Below are 19387 nucleotides of genomic sequence, written 5' to 3'. Positions count from 1 at the left end.
GTAAGTACACAGCTGAAGACTGGCTGCGGGGAGGGTTGGGTGGTGGACACTTGAATCCCAGCACACAGGCAGCCGTCTTCATAATGGGTTCCAGTCCAGCTGGGCTGCATAGTGGGTCCCTTTTCAGATCTCTTCCTTTCCCTCTGTTTCCTCCGTGTTTGTTTCTTTTGAGACAGGGTCTCTTGTAGCCTACGCTGGCCTGGAACTCCATGTAGCTGAGGCTGACCTGAAACTGTAATCCTCCCCGTCTCCGCTTTTACACTTCTAGGTTTATGGGTGGGCCAGCCGCCATGCCCAGCATTGCTCTTACATATCTTCTGGTGACATAACTTGGACGTCCCTCTTGACTCCCAGCCTTAGCAGCGTAGGGACTGCTGGATCCTGTTGGTTTTCCTGCTCTGGCTTCAGTCACCCGGAACTGCAAGTGTAGAGCTTGCTGGGTTAGCCTCCAGCTTCCCAGTGCTCACTTGCTGTTGCCCTCATCGCCTGGCGGTCTTCCTTGAAGTCAGTGCGCTTTTTGTCTCTTCTGGGGTTGTTTAGACAGGGGGGCACATCTGATTGCTGTTTGAAACTGAAGGTTATAGAAACGGGGAGCAGGGGCTGGGGAGATGGCTCAGTGGGTCAAAGTGTGTACCCAAGTCTGATGACTGAGTTCAATATCAGGCACTCACGGGAGACGGCAAGAACTGACTGTTGTTGTCCTCTGACCTCCACACACCGGAATTGCTCACATGTACTCACACAAACACAATAATAATAAATTGAAAATTTAAATTTAAAGACTGGAAGTAGTTTCTCTCCATGTAAAGGTGGTGGTGGTGATGGGAAATGACCAAAATTGGTTATCAAAAATTATTTCCAATAAATCCTGAGTGAGGATGGTGCTAAGCCTAAGGAAGAACCTCAGCTTAGTCCAGTATTTAGTGGGGACTGTCAGGGACAGGGCTTCTTTAATTAACCTTTAAAGACACAAGCAGGATTAGACTGTACCCTACAAGTGCAGGCAGTCACTACTGATCTTTATCGCAGGGAACGATGTTGGGCTTGCTTAATTGTTCCATGTTCTAGATAGCTAGTTCTTGAGAAGAACTGCCACTTCAGATCATTGATTTGATGGATTGTTATTATGGTATTGGAATGACTAGTGAGTATGCTTTCATGCCCAAGTACTGCCGTAGATGGAGAAGACATTATTCCTAAGTTGTCCAAAGGGTTTTGGATGGTAGTGGGACTCGTTTTGGAGAAGCTGGACTTGATACTTTTAAAGCTGCTCCATTTCTGCAGTGACAATGGGTTTAATATTTTTGTTTTGGTTGATGGATTTTAGTCGGTTCTATGTATGGAATAGTTTACAATTCATTTGACTTTCACTTGGCCAGTTAATTTGTCATGTAAAAATATTGCTGTCTTAGCACCAACATCCTTGTCAAACAGTGCCAGTCAGACGGGTGCTTTTTGAGTGTCTGCTGTGTTCCAGATCTGGTGTGTACTGGTGAGAGGAACGTGTGGAATCTCATTGAGGGAGGGGATAGTGTTCCACTTGCTGTGTTCTGCAGAGACAAGCCCCCCCTTTTTTGCACACACACACACACACACACACACGTGTGTGTGTGTGTGTGTGTGTGTGTGTGTGTGTGTGTGTGTACATACTCCCATGGTACTCAGGAGTCCATTATCTTTCCACTGTGGATTCAGAGTGTCAAATTTCAGGTCATGAGGCTTTTTTGTTGGCCAGGCCATCTCGCCAGTTCTCTACCTTGTTTTAAAGCAGTGACTCAAACTTTTTAGATTTAGCTTCTCCTGTATGCTTTTATGATTATTGTTGATGTTAAAGAGTTTTCGTTTATGCTGGGTTTATGTATTGATACTGTATTATAAATTAGACCTGTCCCAATGGTGGCAGATTAAATGCCTTTAATCCCAGTACTCAGGAGGATCTCAGTTAATTCAAGGCCAGACTGGTCTGTATAGTGAGTTCCAGGCCAACCAGTGAAGAAGAGGTTAGAACTGGTAATTTAAATGTAACTGATCATTAGTATTTGTGGAGGACTGATGCCGAGACTCTGCCAGGTACTGAAGTCTAAGCTACTTAATCTTTATATAATGTGGTAGACTGTTCACACTTAACCCACGTAGATTCCTTTGCTGTTTATGACAAGAAAAAGGGGTACACGTTCAGTACAGGTGCTTCATCTTCCCAAATAAATTTGACCCCTGGTTGGGGGAACTCACTGGAAATCTTCTGGGGCCTGCAGATACAGCTCAGTGGGAAGACACTACCACAAACAGTGCCCTAGGCAGGCTTCTTCAGCACCTCAGAAATAGTACTTGCTGGTTCTGCAGTCATAGCGACATGCCAGTTTTCGACTCTCACTACTTACGACCATAAAACTCAGTATGCTTCATTAATCCATACCTGCTGTAGCTTTGATAGGTAACAGTTTAAGTTCTGAGAGAAAATAAAGAATGTTTTTTCATTCTCCAGCTTTCGAGTACTCTTATTCATAGCTGCCATGAGCTAAAATACTCCAGAGCTGAATTGACTCTGAATTACAAAAGTTTGTTAAGAAATTTAAAGTTTGGCCAGGCAGTGGTGGCTCATGCCTTTAATCCCAGCACTCGGGAGGCAGAGGCAGGCAGATCTCTGAGTTCGAGGCCAGCCTGGTCTGCAGAGTGAGTTCCAGGACAGCGAGGACTATTAAACAGAGAAACCCTGTCTCAAAAAACAAAAACAAAACCCAAACCAAGTTTGTTGTTGAGACAAGGTCTTACTGTGTAACTCTGACTGGCCTGGAGTTCACTATGTAAATCAGGTTGGCCTTGAACACACAGATCTCTTGTTTGTTTGTTTGTTTGTTTATTTGTTTTTGTTTTTCATGACAGGGTTTTTCTGTAGCTTTGCACTTTTCCTGGATCTCGCTCTGTAGCCCAGGCTGGCCTCGAACTCAACAAAGATCCACCTGCCTCTACCTCCCGAGTGCTGGGATTAAAGGTGTGGGCCACCACCACCCGGCCTCCAGATCTTCTTAATCCAAATGCTGGGTGGGGATTAAAGTTGTGAGCTCCCATAGCTGGCATTATTAACTTTTTAAAGATAATCATTCTTTGACAGCTTTACACACGTGTATAGTATATTTTGACATCCCATCCTCCTGCTGCCACTGTCTTCTCCCACCCACTTCCACAGAACGCTTTGTTTTTTCCCAGCAAGCTCTCCTGCTTTCGTGTTCTGTTTTGGTTTGGGTATTACCCACTGAGTTTAATTAGGGTTGATTGGGCGGCATACTCGTGGCTATTCCACTGAGGAAATTGACCTCCGCTCAGCCAATAGCTCCTCAGGAAAGGGTGGGGTCCTATGAGTGAGCCCCTTCTCCCCCCATCCATGATGGAATGTTGACTGGCCATATTTGCTGCTGTGCGTGCGTGCGTGAGTGAGTGAGTGAGTGAGTGAGTGAGTGAGTGAGTGCGTGAGTGCAGCTGTTCTGTAGGTCAGGTGCAGAGGACAGCATTTCATAATGTTTCTCCCCATCTTTTGGTTCTTTTTGCCCCTGCCTGCTACAATGATGCTCCTTGATTGAGCCTTGGAGGGAGTGATATAGATGTCATGTTTAGGGCTGAGCTCTCAACAGTTACTTACCCTACCAGTTATGAGTCTCTTTATTAACTGTCCAAGATTGAGAGCAGCAGTAATCCATGGGTATAGACATAAACATTTGAAAGGTAGTTTGGACAAAACAAGAATAATAGGTTTGTTTCCCCAGGGCCTGAGATTTCCCAGCAATAGGCTTTGGTCCAGGTTTACAGGTTACAAGGTCAAAGCATGATTTTCCTCCTTTGGAATGGGCCCCAGATCCAGTCAGAAAGTTGTTGGTTATGTACATAGCAGTCATGACCCTCTTGTACTCATGAGGCTGTTTTTCCTGACAGGTTGGTATTGTAGTGCACAGAGTCCACATCTGGGTAAGACTGTGGATGACTTTTCTCCAGTAGTAACTTGTCTACATAGCACCTTCTGGTACTAGGAAAGTTATCCATCCACAGGGAGACAATTCCTAGCCCACTTCCAACCTGATTTCTCAGTGTGTGGTGTCATCGGCAGTGGGGTTTTACCGTCTAGTTCTGGTGGGCAGCCAGGATGTGTTTTACAGCAGGCCAGCGGTTGTTTCTTTTCTTTCTGCAGCTATCCTCACCTGTTGTGTGAAGCACAGCACCTTTGAAGCCACTGTAGAGATGGACAAAGAAGAAAGGAAGATTATCAACAAGGGTCAAGAAGATGAAATGGTAACTAGCTTTCATGATTTCCTAGGGAGTAAAAAGATGTAATTAAAGAAAACCAGCCTGGGCCAGGCCCGGACCTAGTGGTGGAGTGTTTGTCCAGCTAATGAGGCTCTAGGTTTGATCTCTCGTAAAACACCTACTCACAACATACACATCTGAATTTTTGTATCCTGATTAAGGTTGTTGTGTATGTGTGTGTATTTTTTTTTTTATTTTTTTTTTTATTTTTTTTTTTATTAATTTATTTTGCAATACAATTCAGTTCTACATATCAGCCACGGATTCCCTTGTTCTCCCCCCTCCTGTCCCCCTCACCTTCCCCCCAACCCCCCCCCCATTCCCATCTTCTCCAGGGCAAAGCCTTCCCCACAGACTGAGGTCAACCTGGTAGACTCAGTCCAGGTAGGTCTAGTCCCTTCCTCCCAGGCCGAGCCAAACAATCCTGCATAGGCCCCAGGTTTCAAACAGCCAACTCATGCAATGAGCACAAGATCTGGTCCCACTGCCTGGGTGCCTCCCAAACAGATCAAGCCAATCATGTGTGTGTATTTTGTTTGTTTTAAACAAAGAACTTACTCTGTAGACCAGGCTGGCCTTGAACCCAGAGATCCACCTGATAAGTTGAATTCCTGGTTGCTGGGTGTCCACCACTGCCGCTGATGTAGTCAAATCAAACTGAATTAGTAAGTCCAGGTTTAATGAGCAAAGTAAAGCAATGTTGGGTGACCCTTGGAAGGCAGGGGAGGGATCACATGTCTAATATGGCTACCAGGCCTTAGTAACCTGTAGGTGTGACCTTGAGCAGCCCCAGGGAGGGGCTTTTGGTGGGCTTTGAGGGGGTGGGGGGTCTGGAATGGGAGGGCAGCTCTAGGGGAGGGGCTGCTGTTTGGTGGACTTTGAGGGGGCCAGTTTGGGGAGGGGAGTTGAAGTGGACCTTCCACCAGAACATTCCAGACCCTTTGGGTATATGGGTGCCAGGGGCTGAGGTGGAGCTCTCACCAGACTACCACCTGGCTTGTTAATTTATTTTTAAATTTTTTAAAATGTGTGTTTTATTATTTTTGTGTGTACATGTAGGTGCATGTGTGCCGTGGTGTGCGTGTGGTGGAGGTCAGAAGACAACTTTTAGGAGTTTTTCTGGGCTTTAGGGCTTTTTAGTTTTTAGGGCTCAAGTCAGCAGGCATGCATGGCAAAAGCACACTCATTCTGATACATCTTGCTGGTTCCCCAAGCAAAGATTTCTATTTGTGGTTTATAAAGTTAAAAAATTAGCTTAATTAAAACAAAAAGTCTCATTTTTTTTTTTTTGTCAAGATGCTTTTAAGATAATCAAAGAATAAAGTTTTCTCCTTGCTGTAGCTTAAGCTGGCCTCAGGCTCACAACCCTCTTCTGACTCAGCTACCCAGGTGCTGAGATAGAGGTGTGTATCACCACCACATTAAGGACTAAGTTTTAGTATATCTCAGATGTTGCCATAGAATAAACAAAAATTTCCACTGCTTATTTGAAATGTACACTTAACTAGGCCTTCAGCAGTTTGAAATGTTTTATTTGGCAGCCACTGTGGGTAAGAATTCAAGAATATTTCAAATAATTAGGGTTAGGGAATGAAGTTGATCAGTTACAGTGGTATTGGAGCAGTGAGCAAGTCACTTAAAAAACAACAAACAAACAAACAAACATCTGAATGTAATGTGGTGCTGGGCATGGTAACACATACTTTGTAACCCTGAATGCAGGAGGCAGCGGCAGGAGGATGCTAAGTTGGAGGCCAGCCTTGGGTACATCACTTAACTGTGTGAGACCCTGTATCATGGCCAGCACTTCTAATGTCTGGACCATCTCGGCAGTCTATGACCATGTCTCAGTTGCTCAGTCAGGGAATATAGTGTCATGAAACAATGTGTAAGTAGAAAAACTGCAATCCAACACCAAGTGTACGTGATCGAAATGGAGCAGTGTGGTTTTGACAGGAAACAGGACGAAAGGGTCTGTAAGAAACACTGATATCTTTACAGTTTTCTGTAAGTCTAAAATGGTTGCAAAATAAAAGCTTCATTTTGTAAAAACCTATGGAAGACTTAAGTTTTAAAATAATGAAATGATAAAAGTTACAAGGAATGGAGCTGGAGAGTTGGCTTGGTGGTTAAGAGCACTGACTGTTCTTCTAGAGGACCTAGGTTTGATCTCAGCATCCACATGGAGACTTTCAAGCATTTATAATGCCATTTTCAGGGGGCATCCAGAGCCCCTTCTGGTCTGAGGGTATTGCACACACAGTATACAGACAGACACATAGGCAAAACATTCATACACATAAAATGTATACACGATTTACTATGTATCTTTGAAACAAGTTTTAGTTTATCTGCCTTATCATTTCCCCTTTATCATGTGATTGCCATTTCTGTGCAGGAGATACATGGCTATAACTTCTGCCGCTGGAAGCTTGCCATGGTTTCTGTAGGAGTGATTTGTACTGGTGGGTTTCTCCTTCTCCTCCTCTACTGGATGCCTGAGTGGCGAGTGAAAGCCACATGTATTAAAGCTGCAGTTAAAGACTGTGAAGTGGTGCTGCTCAGGACTACTGTAAGTCCGTGCACGTATTTGCTAGTAGCTAATAATCTGTTCAGAATAAGTGACTGGGACTTTGGAATGTTTAGTGTTTATCAGGTATGGCTTAGATGTGAATACTGTTCGGTGATAAAGCTAAAGTCTTAAATCTAATGAGACTATCTTATAGCTCTCTATGACTCAGGGTATTATTAGATAGATACTTAATTGTCTTCCTGCCCTTTAGGACTATAGATAATCAGACCCCTCAGTGATTAGGTCAGCTATTGACTGTATGATGTTACATCTCAAGCAATTTGTTTAGAAACCTAGTTGAAAACATTTTATAAGGGGTCATAATAGTTAATGTTCAGTATATATGTGAGTAAGTTAAGGAATTGGTAGTGTGCTAAAGTTGATCAGAAATTTTTCATGTTAAATGAGTAGGAAATGATACTTTGTCAGCAAGAGATAACTAAATTTTTAAATAACAGGATTTACATAAAAATACAGGTAGTTATTTAATATGCATAATTAACTTGACCTTTCTCCCTTTTTTCCAAGGACGAATTTAGAACGTGGTTTTGTGCAAAAATTCGCTTTCTTCCCCTGGAAAATCAACCAAATTTTAATGCAAAATCTTTAGTTAATAAGGTTTCTAATGGCCATGCTGTTCATTTAGCTGAGAATCTAACAGAAGAAAGTAGATGCGAGATGAATAAATACTCACAGACTCAGTCACAACAGGTACTGTGATGGAATATCAAAGTTTTTTTTTTAAACTGTAGTTAACATTCAACATTATTAAAGATAGATCATAATTTTGCATTTGCAGTTACTGCTTGATAAAATTACATGCTTTGTAAAATATCTGCCATTAAATAAAACTTTAGGTTTAATAGAAATGAATAATGTGTTATAGGAAGTGATGATAAGCCTCTTGATGTAATATTTATGTGTGTCCTACAGATGCGTTATTTCACCCACCATAGCATAAGATATTTCTGGAATGATACCATTCACAATTTTGATTTCTTAAGGTAAGTATCTTTCTTTTGCTTAGACTATGACTATCTTGAAAATGCTTTAGTAAAAGAGACTGTATTCTAATGTTACATAAAGTAAAAAAAACCTTTTATTTCATTACTTTTATTCATGTATTAAAAGTAAGTCTGACTTGCAACTTGTACTTTGGAAAAATTTATATAAAATTTAGAAGAAAGCTAAGTGCTTGCCTGTGGTACATGCATGTGATCCCAACAATGTGGGAGGCTGAGGTGCATGAAAAATTTTAGTATACCTCACATCATAGGTTTTCTACCTGGTTTTTGTTGTTGTTTTGATTTACTTTGTTTTTGGTGTGCACTGGGCTAAGGATTGAATCTGGGACTCACAAATGCTAATAAGTAGTGATTCTCCCATTGAGCCCCACTCCCCAACCCCTATACTTTTCTCTAGAGTTTCTGAATTATTTCTTCCTATGTTGTTAGTCCCATGCATTTGTAATAAGAGAATCATGTAATACATATTTAGAAAACTTTACTGTCTTGATGAGAAAGAACACTGGCAACTGTGTTATCTTTGGATAGGACAAATTGGAGTAATTCATTATTTTGTTTTGTGTGGAGAGTTCAAGTTATATAAATACTTACTATGTTTTAGACTCTTTTTTTTTTGAAAGATGGGGTCTTGCTATTTTGCTCAGTTTGTATCCAGCTTCCTGTCTTAGCCCCCTAAGGATTCTATTTTGCTATTATTCACTATTTTAAACACTCATTAAATACCATTGCTTTAGAATGCCAGAGAAGTTTGTAAGTCTTAGCAGTAAAAAGAAGAATCAAGATTTAAGTTAATACCTGGAATGCTTACCTGAAATACTAAAGAATTAGAATGTTCTGGAATGGGCCTGATGGTTTTTTCATGCCTGGTTCTAAAGTTGAAGAACCATTGCTTTAAGGAAAAATGCCAATGTCCTGCAGTCTTGTTAAACACTTAGTTGCTAGTCTCTCTGTGTGCTGCATTCTGGAGAAGTCATCAGCTCTGGTGGGAAGAATGTCTAATATAATTGTTGTTTGGTCTCTGTCAGCCATTGAAATTTATAAGATTTGAGCTTACCCTAATGATATCAACAAATTATGGAGCTTAGTTTTCATATATGTAAAATGTAGAGAATATGTAGATTAATAATGTGTTTAATTCTCTTTGGTTTAGAGATGTTTGGCTGGTATCAGTTAAGTTAAATATAATTATGATTTTTTTTTAGGGGGAAAAGTAAATATGTTAGTTGGATCATAGTTAGGATTGCTCTAGGTTTTAGACATTTATGATCATAACTTCTATACTTTGAAATTAGGTATGTAGGAAAGAGTTTATGTTTGTGCATTATGGAAGAAAATGAAAGGATTTCTTAATTTAAAACTAAAAATATAAAGGAGAAACAGGATAAAAACTTAAAAAAACTTTAGTTTGGAATTCTCAGTTATACTTTATCTTAAGTTTTATTAGTTTTATTGTTGACTCATAAGCTTCGGAAACTGTTAAAGGATAATGCTACCAAGTCCATTTATTTATTATAGTAAGTATTTAGAGCCGTGACAAGTACAGTGAACAACACAGTTACGTTTGAGACTTTGACCATTCACTGTTGTTTTATTTTAAGACTTTGAGGTTTTAAAAGTCTCATGATTTCTGTTTTTGTTGTTGTTGTTAAGAATTTCTAAGAAGTTTTTAAGGAAGTTACAGTTTTAAAGCCACGAATATAGCACAATGAGGCATTAATAAGTTTGGATATTTTAAACTTTGTTTAAAGTAAAAACTTTGGATTTATTTAGGGGACTGGATGAAGGTGTTTCTTGTACATCAATTTATGAAAAGCATAGTGCAGGACTGACAAAGGGGATGCATGCCTACAGGTAACTTTACCCAACTCAAGTGGATCTGTATCAAAATTCCTACCTACATCTAGACGCGTGTGTGTATGGCCAACTCTCTAATGTAGGTACTTCAATCAAATAGACGGTTAGTTGTGCCCTTAGTGATATTTTGAGCAAAATTCCTTTAGTTTAAGAATTATAAAAATGTTAAACTCATATCCCTAAAGTTTTACTATTTCATCAATTCTAAGATACAAAATTTCCCACGTTTTCCTGTCTTTGAAATTGGGAGGTGTCGTGTAGTGGGTGGAGTGTCATCCTCAGTCACACATAATGGTGTGTTCTATAAATTAGCAGCACCTTAGAGTTTCTGAAATGGGAATTGTAAGCATGAGCTGGAATTTCTCACCAGGAAGCTATAAACAGGGAGCCATGCTTTTTTTGTGTTATTGGTTAAAGTATAAAAATATGCCAGTGTATTGCATATTTTAAAGATAAATGTAGTTTTTCTATAGAATTAGAATTTTTTGTACTACTGTACCGTGTTTTTCAATGTTTGAACAAAACAATCATTCAGACTTAACACCTTATAAAAGGCTACAGTTATAATAGTATACAATCACAAGAGATTAAAATGAAGAATCTGGGGGTTTTAGAGGGGCCAGGGATAGGGTAGAATTCAGGGCCTTACTCGGGCTAGGCAAGCACTGTACACTGAGGCATGCTCCCCCACCCCCTGGTTTTTGTTTATTTGGTGTTTTTTTTTTTTTTTGGTTTTGTTTTTGACAAGGCCTCTCATAGTTAAACCTGACCTCACTCAGTGTGTAGCCAAGGGTAGATGTCTTTGAACTCCTGATCTTGCATTTGCTTCCTAAGTGCTGGGCTTTCAGGGAGGTCCCACACTGTGCTTGTTTTATGCAGTCCTGTGAAATTGAAGTCAGGGTCTTGTGCATGGTTGTCAGCCATTCTGATACTGGAGCAGCAATCATAGCATCCCCAGCCTCTAAGCAACTTTAAGAAAGTGTTGTTGTTTTCTAAAAGATTTCAAATGTGCAGTGTTTTGAAATGAACTTTGTTAATAAAATATTCTCCCTAGAAAAAAATTAGGGTAAGATTCTTCTTCAAACATACTTGATTTCTTAAAAAAGCTAGTTGTAAGTTAAATCTTAATACAGTTTGCTCTGTTTGGGGCCAGAGAAGATGTCTTGGTGCTTAAGAGCACTTGCTGCTCTTCCAGAGGACCTGGATGAGTTCTAGCATCCACATGGCAGCTCACAACTGTCTTTAATGCAGTTGCAGAGGACCCAGTGCTCTCCCCTGGCCTCCTTGGGTATTGCATGCACATGGTGCATAGACACGGGCAGACAAAACACCCATGCACGTGGAATACAAATGAAATCTCAGAATTTTTTTTTGCTCTGTCAAGAAGAGAACTTTAGTCAGTTGTGGTGGCTTGCACCTATAGTCCCAGCACCTGGGAAGCTGAGGCAGGAGGATTCTCCCATGAGCTGTCTTCAGACTCCTGATTAAGTTTCAGGACAGCCTAAACATAACAAAATGAGTCTTTTGCTTACGTGATTATTGACTAGTAAGAAAGATAGTTGTCACAGTAAATATGGGAGTCAAAATGTTGTAAACTGCTAAAAGTTTGGTACCGTTGTTGACTGCTTTGATTTAAATAGCACAGATAGCTTTTTTATTTTTATTTTTTTTCAATAGAGGGTTTCTCTGTGTATCCCTCGGTGTCTTGGAGCTCACTCTGTAGACCAGGCTGGCTTTGAACTCACAGAGATCTGCCTGCCTCTGCCTCCCAGTGCTGGGATCAAAGGCGTGCGCCACAACCACCTAGCAGCTTTTTTATTTTTTAAAGTAGAGAACTTTAGCGAAGGAACATAAGATTTTAAAAACATAAATCTAAGGATGATTGGCTTTAATTATATCTAGCATAATTCTTTTTCTAAATCAGTATTAATATAGTTAACTGTATTTTTCTGTCATAGAAAGTTGCTTTATGGAGTAAATGAAATTGCTGTGAAAGTGCCTTCTGTTTTTAAGCTTCTAATTAAAGAGGTAAGACTATTGTATATAACTCAGCAGTAGATTCATCAATTGGAAAAGAGTCATGTGTAAGAAGATAGCCTTGGTTTTCTGCTCTGTAACTTTGCTTCATATTTTACGTGGAAAGTAAAAATGGGAAAAAAATTATTGTCATGGATGTGTACTTTTGTTTTTATTGTATAGAAGTGTGTGTGTGTGTGTGTGTCACACATCTACAGCTCGGCCTGTCCTACGGTGTATGTAACTTGTCGCTCCTTCTGTCCTTTTCTTCCCTGCACATGGTGCAGTACTGGAAACGAAGCAGTTCTTGCAGTGAGGGTCATTTATAGCTGCCGTAGTTGTGTGAATAAAGGGTTAGGACTCAGTAAAGGAAGTTGGTGAGTAACTGCCTAGGAAGGCTTGCCAGACCTGGATCTGGTTCTTGGCTGTAGAAAAAAACTTGTATTGGGTGGATACTTTACTAGAAATATGATTGTTATTCACCAGTTTCTTAGAGTAACCATTTGATGCTGCCTGCAAAAATAGTTTAATGTACTGATTAAAAAAATTAGAGCCAACAAAACAAAAAGTTCGGGGCAGTGGTTGTGCACTCTGGAGGCAGGCAGATCTCTGAGTTCAAGGCCTGCCTAGTCCATAGAGCGAGTTCCAGGACAGCCAACGCTACACAGAGAAACCCTATCTTGAAAAACCCAAAAAAAGAAAGAAATTTAGGAAACCCCATACTTTGAGAGTATCTTATTAGCTGTCTTTGATTTTTTTTTTTTTAAAGAAAACATTTCTACCTACTCCTTTATAGATAAAGTTAGAATAATTTCTTGTTTTTGTTTTTGTTTTTCGGGACAGGGTTTCTCTGTGTAGCTTTGTGCCTTTCCTGGATCTGGCTCTGTAGCCCAGGCTGGCCTCGATCTCACAGAGAGCCACCTGCCTCTGCCTCCCGAGTGCTGGGATTAAAGGTGTGCGCCACCACTGCCCGGTGAATAATTTGTTAATATTTTATTTGGGTTTGAAGTAAAATGGTACTGCATGCATGAAAGTGCTTTGAAAAGCACAAAAGCAGCAGTTGTGAGGACATTGGGAGGAAATGAGGGAAGATGAAATACCGTTTCATAAAGTTCATCACCAGGGCTTTCTAGTCTTACTTTTGAGATGGCGAGGCAGTTTCCCTATTACCACGTGTTTATCTTTTCTTTGTATGTCAGAGAACTTCTGAAATGTAAGTAAATTTCTCTTTTGAGTTCATTAAAAGCAAACATTTGTTCTGTTTTATTAAAAGTTTTGTGTTTTAGCCCAGAAAACAGAATTTATTACAAATAAATTATACTTTAACTAAGTATAATGCAGAACACCTAAATTCATGCAGGTTAGCTTTTTCGAGTTGAGTCTGAATGTGGGTTAAGTGTGAATCTAAATGAATGCAAATAATTTAAGTTTATTGGCTCAAATTTTATTATTTATTGGGAAGCAAAACTACAGAGCTTATCCTTTAAGTATCTGGTTGTCTGCTTCTCTAGGGAAGTGGTGGAGAATCTCCATGTTTATACATATTTTACTCCAGTTTTGGTTACTAATGCATCCTTTTTTGTGTTTTTTAGGTTCTCAACCCATTTTACATTTTCCAGCTGTTCAGTGTTATCCTGTGGAGCATTGATGAATACTATTACTATGCTCTAGCCATTGTGATTATGTCCATAGTATCCATTATAAGCTCACTATATTCCATTAGGAAGGTAAGTCAGAATTTTTATTACATATTTCATAAATATATTTTCATTTTGTAATAACTTGTAAGGTTTTTAGACTGCATAGTACTTCGTATAAAGTACATTTAATGTTATATTTGCAAAAGTAAACATACAAACATCCTTTGGTTTATTCGATTAGACAAGGTAGCTAGGGTAGCCTAACTAATCCTCCTGCTTTATGCTTGGCCTTTGGACATTTTTTTTTTTTAATGTGTACTGGTGTTTTGTCTGCATTTATGTCCATGCATCACAAGTGTCCTTGGTGCCTGCAAAGGCCAGAAGAGATTATTGGATCCTCTGGGACTAGAGTTACAGATGATTGTGAGCCACTGTGTGGGTGCTGTGAATCCACTTGGATCTTCTGGAAGAGTAGGTAGTACTCTTTACCACTGGGCTATCTCTTCAGCCCTGACTTTCTCTTTCTTTTTTTGGGTGGCTGGACCAAATACTTATTTTTTGTGGTGCTTGAGTTTGAACCTATGACTGCACATGCTCACTGAGCTACACTCTTAGGCAGATGTTTTTAGAATCAAATTACCGCATGATTATTCAGAAGCAATAGGCGTCTGTATTAAAGACTAAAGTGTTGAAAAGATAGTTCTGTTGGTGTCAAGGCTGCCTCATTTAAAGTGTCTCTTTGTTTTGAGCTAGAACAGTAATTCTTGAATTCCTAACTTTTGGGTATGTGCATGGATGTGTTCACATGTAAGAGAGTGCAGTTGTGCCTGGAGGCCTCGTTTTGATACTGGGTATCTTCTTGGATTGTTCTCTGCTTTATTCATTGAGGCAGGGTTTCAGTTAAACCCAGAGCCCACTTACTGAACTAGTTCAGCTAGCCAGCTTGCTCTAGGAATCCAGTCTTGGACTTTGGAGTGTTGGGATTATAGTCAGGCTGCCATGCCTGTTTGGCTTTCCCTTGGGTGCTCAGATCTGAACTTGAGTAGTGTCTTAGTTAGGGTTTCTATTGCTGTGCAGAGACACCATGACCACGCACGGCAACCCTTAGAAAGGAAAACATGTCATTGAGGTGCTTACAGTTCAGAGGTTTAGTCCATTATCGTCCTGGCGGGAAGCACAGTGGCGTGCAGGCAGACATGGTGCTGGAGAGGTAGCTGAGAGTTCTACAGCTTGATCTTCAGGCAGCAGGAAGAGAGAGCGACTCTGGGCCTGGCTTGAGCATCTGAAGCCCCAAAGGCCACACCTCCCAATAGGGCTACTCCCTGTGGGCCTATGGGGGCCATTTTCATTCAGATCACCACAAGTAGCAAGCACTTAGCACTGAGTCATCTCCCTATCCCTTGACTTTTGACCTTTTATAGAGGCAGAACAGTCAAAAATAATCACAGTAATTGAGTATTCTCTTTTTCTTCAGGTATCTTGTGTAACAGATTTGTATTTTATTAGTTTTTTTCTTTTTTTTCTTTCAGCAATATGTTATGTTACATGACATGGTGGCAACTCACAGTACGGTGAGAGTTTCGGTCTGTAGAGTAAATGAAGGTAAGGACTTCAGAGTGAATGAACACAGAACACCCGATTAAATGCTCGTGTGTAAAGTAAGACCATCTGGTCTGTGCATATGCATATTTTTAAAAGTGCATTTGTTTATTTAAGTGTGTGTGTGCGCGCAGTGGCCTATGTATGGAGGTCAGAAGACAACCCATGGGAATCCCTTTTTCTACCACGTGGGATTTATCTGGGATTGAAGTGAGGTCATTAGGCTTGGTGGCAAGCACCGTTACTCTGTCCCATCTCACAAACTCTGTTATTACTTCTTCTCACTTCCCCTTCTTCCTTCTTCAGAATTGGAAATACACATTTAGAGTCCTGGATTTGTGGGCAGTTAACTCCTTTATATAACGTTGTAAATATCTTGTTGTACAGTGTAAAGGCACTTTGCTACACTCTAGGAAAACATGATAAACAACAACAAAATGTGGTGAGTGCTGTGAGGGCACAGTGAGCCCTTAACACTAGTACTCTAAGTATTCGGGTGAGGTTTTTAAAGTCTAAGAATGATGATTTCAGTTAGCCAAGTTGAAGATGGGTAAGGAGTGGTAAGAGGAGGAGAGGGTAAGTACCCAGGGACCAGAAGTTAAGGCTGTGTTCTTCATAAAAGCTGGAATTCAGCAAGGCATGTGCTGAAAGTAGATGAAGAATTCTAAGGGATTTGGATGCGTCCAAAAGGCTGGAAAGCTACCAAAGAGCTTTAAGCAGATCCCATCCTGTTTGTCCTTTGCAAAAACCAGTAATTCTGGCTTCCATGTTTAGACAGGGTTATCAGGGAACAATGCTGAAGACATCATCACCGGCATCAATAACAGGGTTGTAGCATTAACAAGAAAGGACGTGGGTTCGAAATGTGGGCATTGAACAAGATTTGGTGATAATTGAAGTCTTGATCTGTGCAGCTGGGTAGATGGATGTTGGCATTGTTACATGGTGCATAGTAAAAAGGAAACAATGATTGTAGGAAGGAGAATGCTTGAAACTTAGAAACTGTCCATTGAAGAAGTGAAGGATAGATAGCATAATATAGTAGCCACTTTGATTTCTCCAGAACTCAAAATCAGTCTTCATTTTTCATATTCTCCACATACCCCCACCTTTTTCTCTTCTTTCTTCTTTGAGATAGGATTATTAAATTAGCAACCCTGGTCTCCTAAGTAGCTGGGATTACAGGTATGAACCATGCCCTCAGGCTCGTATTTTCTTGACTTGTAGCCAAGTGATTCAGTCTTCCTTCTTTCCTTGCTTCCGTCCCACTCACTTCCCAGTAGAAGCTCCCACACTTGCTGCCATCCTTTTTATTTTTGGTAGGATTATTTTTTGTTGTTTGTTTCGTTTTAAAGTTTTTTGTGTTTTGTTTCTGTATTTTAACAGCACACACAGGCTGGCCTAGACCTTGTTATTTAGGGGAGATAACTTTGAACTTCTGATCTTGCTGCTACAAGCTCTAGGATTACCAGACAGCTCAACAGTTTTGATATTTTTACAGGAAAGAGTCACCATACCCAGCTTGAAGGTTTTTAAGTTCTCTACATGTACAGAAACCTGAAAGCGGGTCTTGCCAGGCTGGCCTCAAATTCGTGATTGTCTTGGCTTTTCAATGCTGGGATTTCAAATGCCTGATTTAAGTTTTCAAGGAAATAATGTATCAAATGATATTATATATTTTATAAATTCAACTTGCTGTATTTTAATAATTTAAAAGGACTAAAACATTGAGAAAGGATGAGGCATAAGAAGTTACAGTAAGAAAAGAATACGTTTGAAAAGAAAACATGGTAAATTTTTCATGTTTTCTTTTATTTCTGTGGAATTACAGAAATCTGAATTCCTTTTGCCTGTTTCAACAGAATTTCCTGTGTGGACTTAGGCTTGTACTTTAAGATGGCAGACAGCCAAAATTAATGTATGGAAAAAATTGTGTATGGAAGGAATCTCCAGGAGGCCACACTATCTATCCCCTGTGCTTAGTCAGCATCTTGTCAGGACACAAGTTGCTTGATACACCTGATGCCTGGTGCCTATGGAGGCCAGAGGAGGGGTCAGATTCTCTGCAGCTGGACTTACACATAGTTGTAAGGCTCCATGTGGGTGCTGGGAATTGAACTCAGGTCTCCTGAAAAAACAGCCAGTGCTCTTAACCCCTGAGCTATCTCTCCAGCCTTGATGCTTTGTTAATGTAGTCCTGTTTGTTGAGACTCTCCATGTGTAACAGTTTTGGTATTAACCCACTGTATCAGTAGCTTACTGAGAACAAGAGACTTTTGGATAGGTCATTAGTTTATTTGCTGTGTTTTATTCCAAACTGAAGAATAATTTCTAACTTTTTTTCAAATTCAGAAATAGAAGAAATCTTTTCTACAGACCTTGTGCCGGGTGATGTCATGATCATTCCATTAAATGGGACAGTCATGCCTTGTGATGCAGTACTTATTAATGGTACTTGCATTGTAAATGAAAGCATGTTAACAGGTAAATAGAATCACCAGTATCAAGATTACTATTTATGATGCTATTAATATTAAGTTGTTGAAACTTTTTCAAAATCATACCATTTACTCATAAATGTGATTGACAGTGATTTTGTGTGTGTGAGAATACTACATTCTGAGCTGAAAACGAATGCTAAATCACTACTTCGGTACTGACCATACTCCTAGACTTGTTTCTTGCCACTCCTTGGACATAGGGAAATGGTTCTAGTAAGGGCAGAGGGAAGAGTCCTGTCCTGCAGAGACTGCAGTGTATTTGCTTCTGTAGTCGTTAAGTGAAAGGTGGGAATAAGATTGCTTCTTTATGTTCTGTAATTGGGAAGAAGTAGACTTTAAGGTAACTCTACTGGAAATGGATGATCTAGAAGTAGATCTGTCTGCCTTTTAATTTGTGTATTTTTAAATTATAATCTGGCTAGAAATTATTTCCTACATATTTAGAGGCTTAAAACACACAATGTCGCCGTGCGGTGGTGGCGCACACCTTTAATCCCAGCACTTGGGAGGCAGAGCCAGGCGGATCTTTGTGAGTTTGAAGCCAGCCTGGTCTACAGAGCGAGATCCAGGAAAGGCGCAAAGCTACACAGAGAAACCCTGTCTCGAAAAACCAAAAAAAAAAACCAAAACAACAACAACAACAACAACAAAAAAAACCAAAAACCACACACACACAATGTCACACATATTTCTACATTCTTGCTGTCTTTGAAGAGATTTGAATGTTATAGAGAATTAAATGACAAAAAGAAAGAACCTCATATTACTCATTCTTTTTCTTTCTCTCTTGCCCAAATTTTCTGTGTTACTGAGATATTTTCTGTCTTTTGGGGATTAAAGATGTCATGACACTACTGGTTACTGATAGTAACAGTACTTCTTAGCTCTGCTTAAGTATGTTTTCTTTGGTGTTTGAAGTGTTTTGAAGGTCAGTAAAAACAATTTTCAAATAATGGCAGGCATTATTTCTGAAACATGAATTACTTTGAAATTACTGTGGGGAACAGCTTGGTATTTCTCAGTGAACCAATTGGTGGAAAAAAGATGATTGATTGTACTATACTGTCCATATACAGAGCAGTTAGTTATTAACTATTATAAACAGTACTATTAACATTTCAAATATTTCACTCTTTTCAATATGTATTTGACATTGATTTTTTTTTAATATTTGATTTTCTTAACAGGCGAAAGTGTTCCAGTGACAAAGACTAACTTGCCAAATCCTTCAGTGGATGTAAAAGGAACGGGGGAGGAGCTCTATAGCCCAGAGACACACAAGCGGCACACACTGTTCTGTGGGACGACTGTTATTCAGACCCGTTTCTACACTGGAGAACTTGTGAAAGCCATAGTAGTTAGAACAGGATTTAGTACTTCCAAAGGACAGCTTGTTCGTTCTATACTGTATCCCAAGCCAACTGACTTTAAACTCTATAGAGATGCCTACTTGTTTCTACTGTGTCTTGTGGTGGTGGCTGGCATTGGGTTCATCTACACAATCATCAATAGCATTTTAAATAAGGTATGTAACTTTTGATAGGTTTGGTCCTTAATTATTTCCCATGTGACTGAAGAAAACTATGATACTAGTTTCTATTATATTAGAAAGCAAAAATATATTGGGTGGCCTAGGCAGGAGAATTGAAAGTTCTGGGACAGCCTGGGCTGTATAGCAAGACCCTGTCTCAACAACAGAACCCACAAGTATAAAACATTTCTGTTATAGCATATAATTCTTCAGCATGTCTGGTACTTTCTGTGATGTAAAGCATACATCAAAAGCCTTTTCTTATTTGTGGAATAAATTAAAATAATATATATGATAATACCTTGTTTTGTTTATTTAGCTATGTTCTGCTCCTAACTCTGCCTCTTGGGTGC

At 39.8% G+C, this 19387-nt stretch overlaps 1 protein-coding gene across 6 annotated transcripts in view; it reads left to right on the top strand.

The window, feature by feature from the left end:
• Atp13a3 (ATPase 13A3) overlaps positions 1-19387 on the top strand; it is a 99454-nt gene that overhangs the window by 21414 nt on the left and 58653 nt on the right. For 4 of the 6 annotated variants that reach the window (XM_052740524.1, XM_052740528.1, XM_052740526.1 and 1 more), the window contains exons 3-12: positions 4181-4281; positions 6695-6868; positions 7397-7579; positions 7802-7872; positions 9664-9744; positions 11706-11775; positions 13356-13490; positions 14933-15005; positions 17355-17486; positions 18691-19028. In XM_052740524.1, the coding sequence (XP_052596484.1) occupies positions 4231-4281; positions 6695-6868; positions 7397-7579; positions 7802-7872; positions 9664-9744; positions 11706-11775; positions 13356-13490; positions 14933-15005; positions 17355-17486; positions 18691-19028 (1308 nt within the window). In that variant the 5' untranslated portion in view covers positions 4181-4230. The remainder of the gene's footprint in view (positions 1-4180; positions 4282-6694; positions 6869-7396; positions 7580-7801; positions 7873-9663; positions 9745-11705; positions 11776-13355; positions 13491-14932; positions 15006-17354; positions 17487-18690; positions 19029-19387) is intronic. The other 2 variants (XM_052740525.1, XM_052740529.1) reach the window with 2 other exon arrangements.

This window comes from Peromyscus californicus, unplaced genomic scaffold (assembly GCF_007827085.1).
Source record: "Peromyscus californicus insignis strain IS unplaced genomic scaffold, ASM782708v3 Scaffold_16__1_contigs__length_79575227, whole genome shotgun sequence".
NCBI lineage: Eukaryota > Metazoa > Chordata > Mammalia > Rodentia > Cricetidae > Peromyscus > Peromyscus californicus.
The sequence above is the reverse complement of the archived record's forward strand: the minus strand, read 5'-3'. Positions and strand labels throughout refer to the sequence as shown.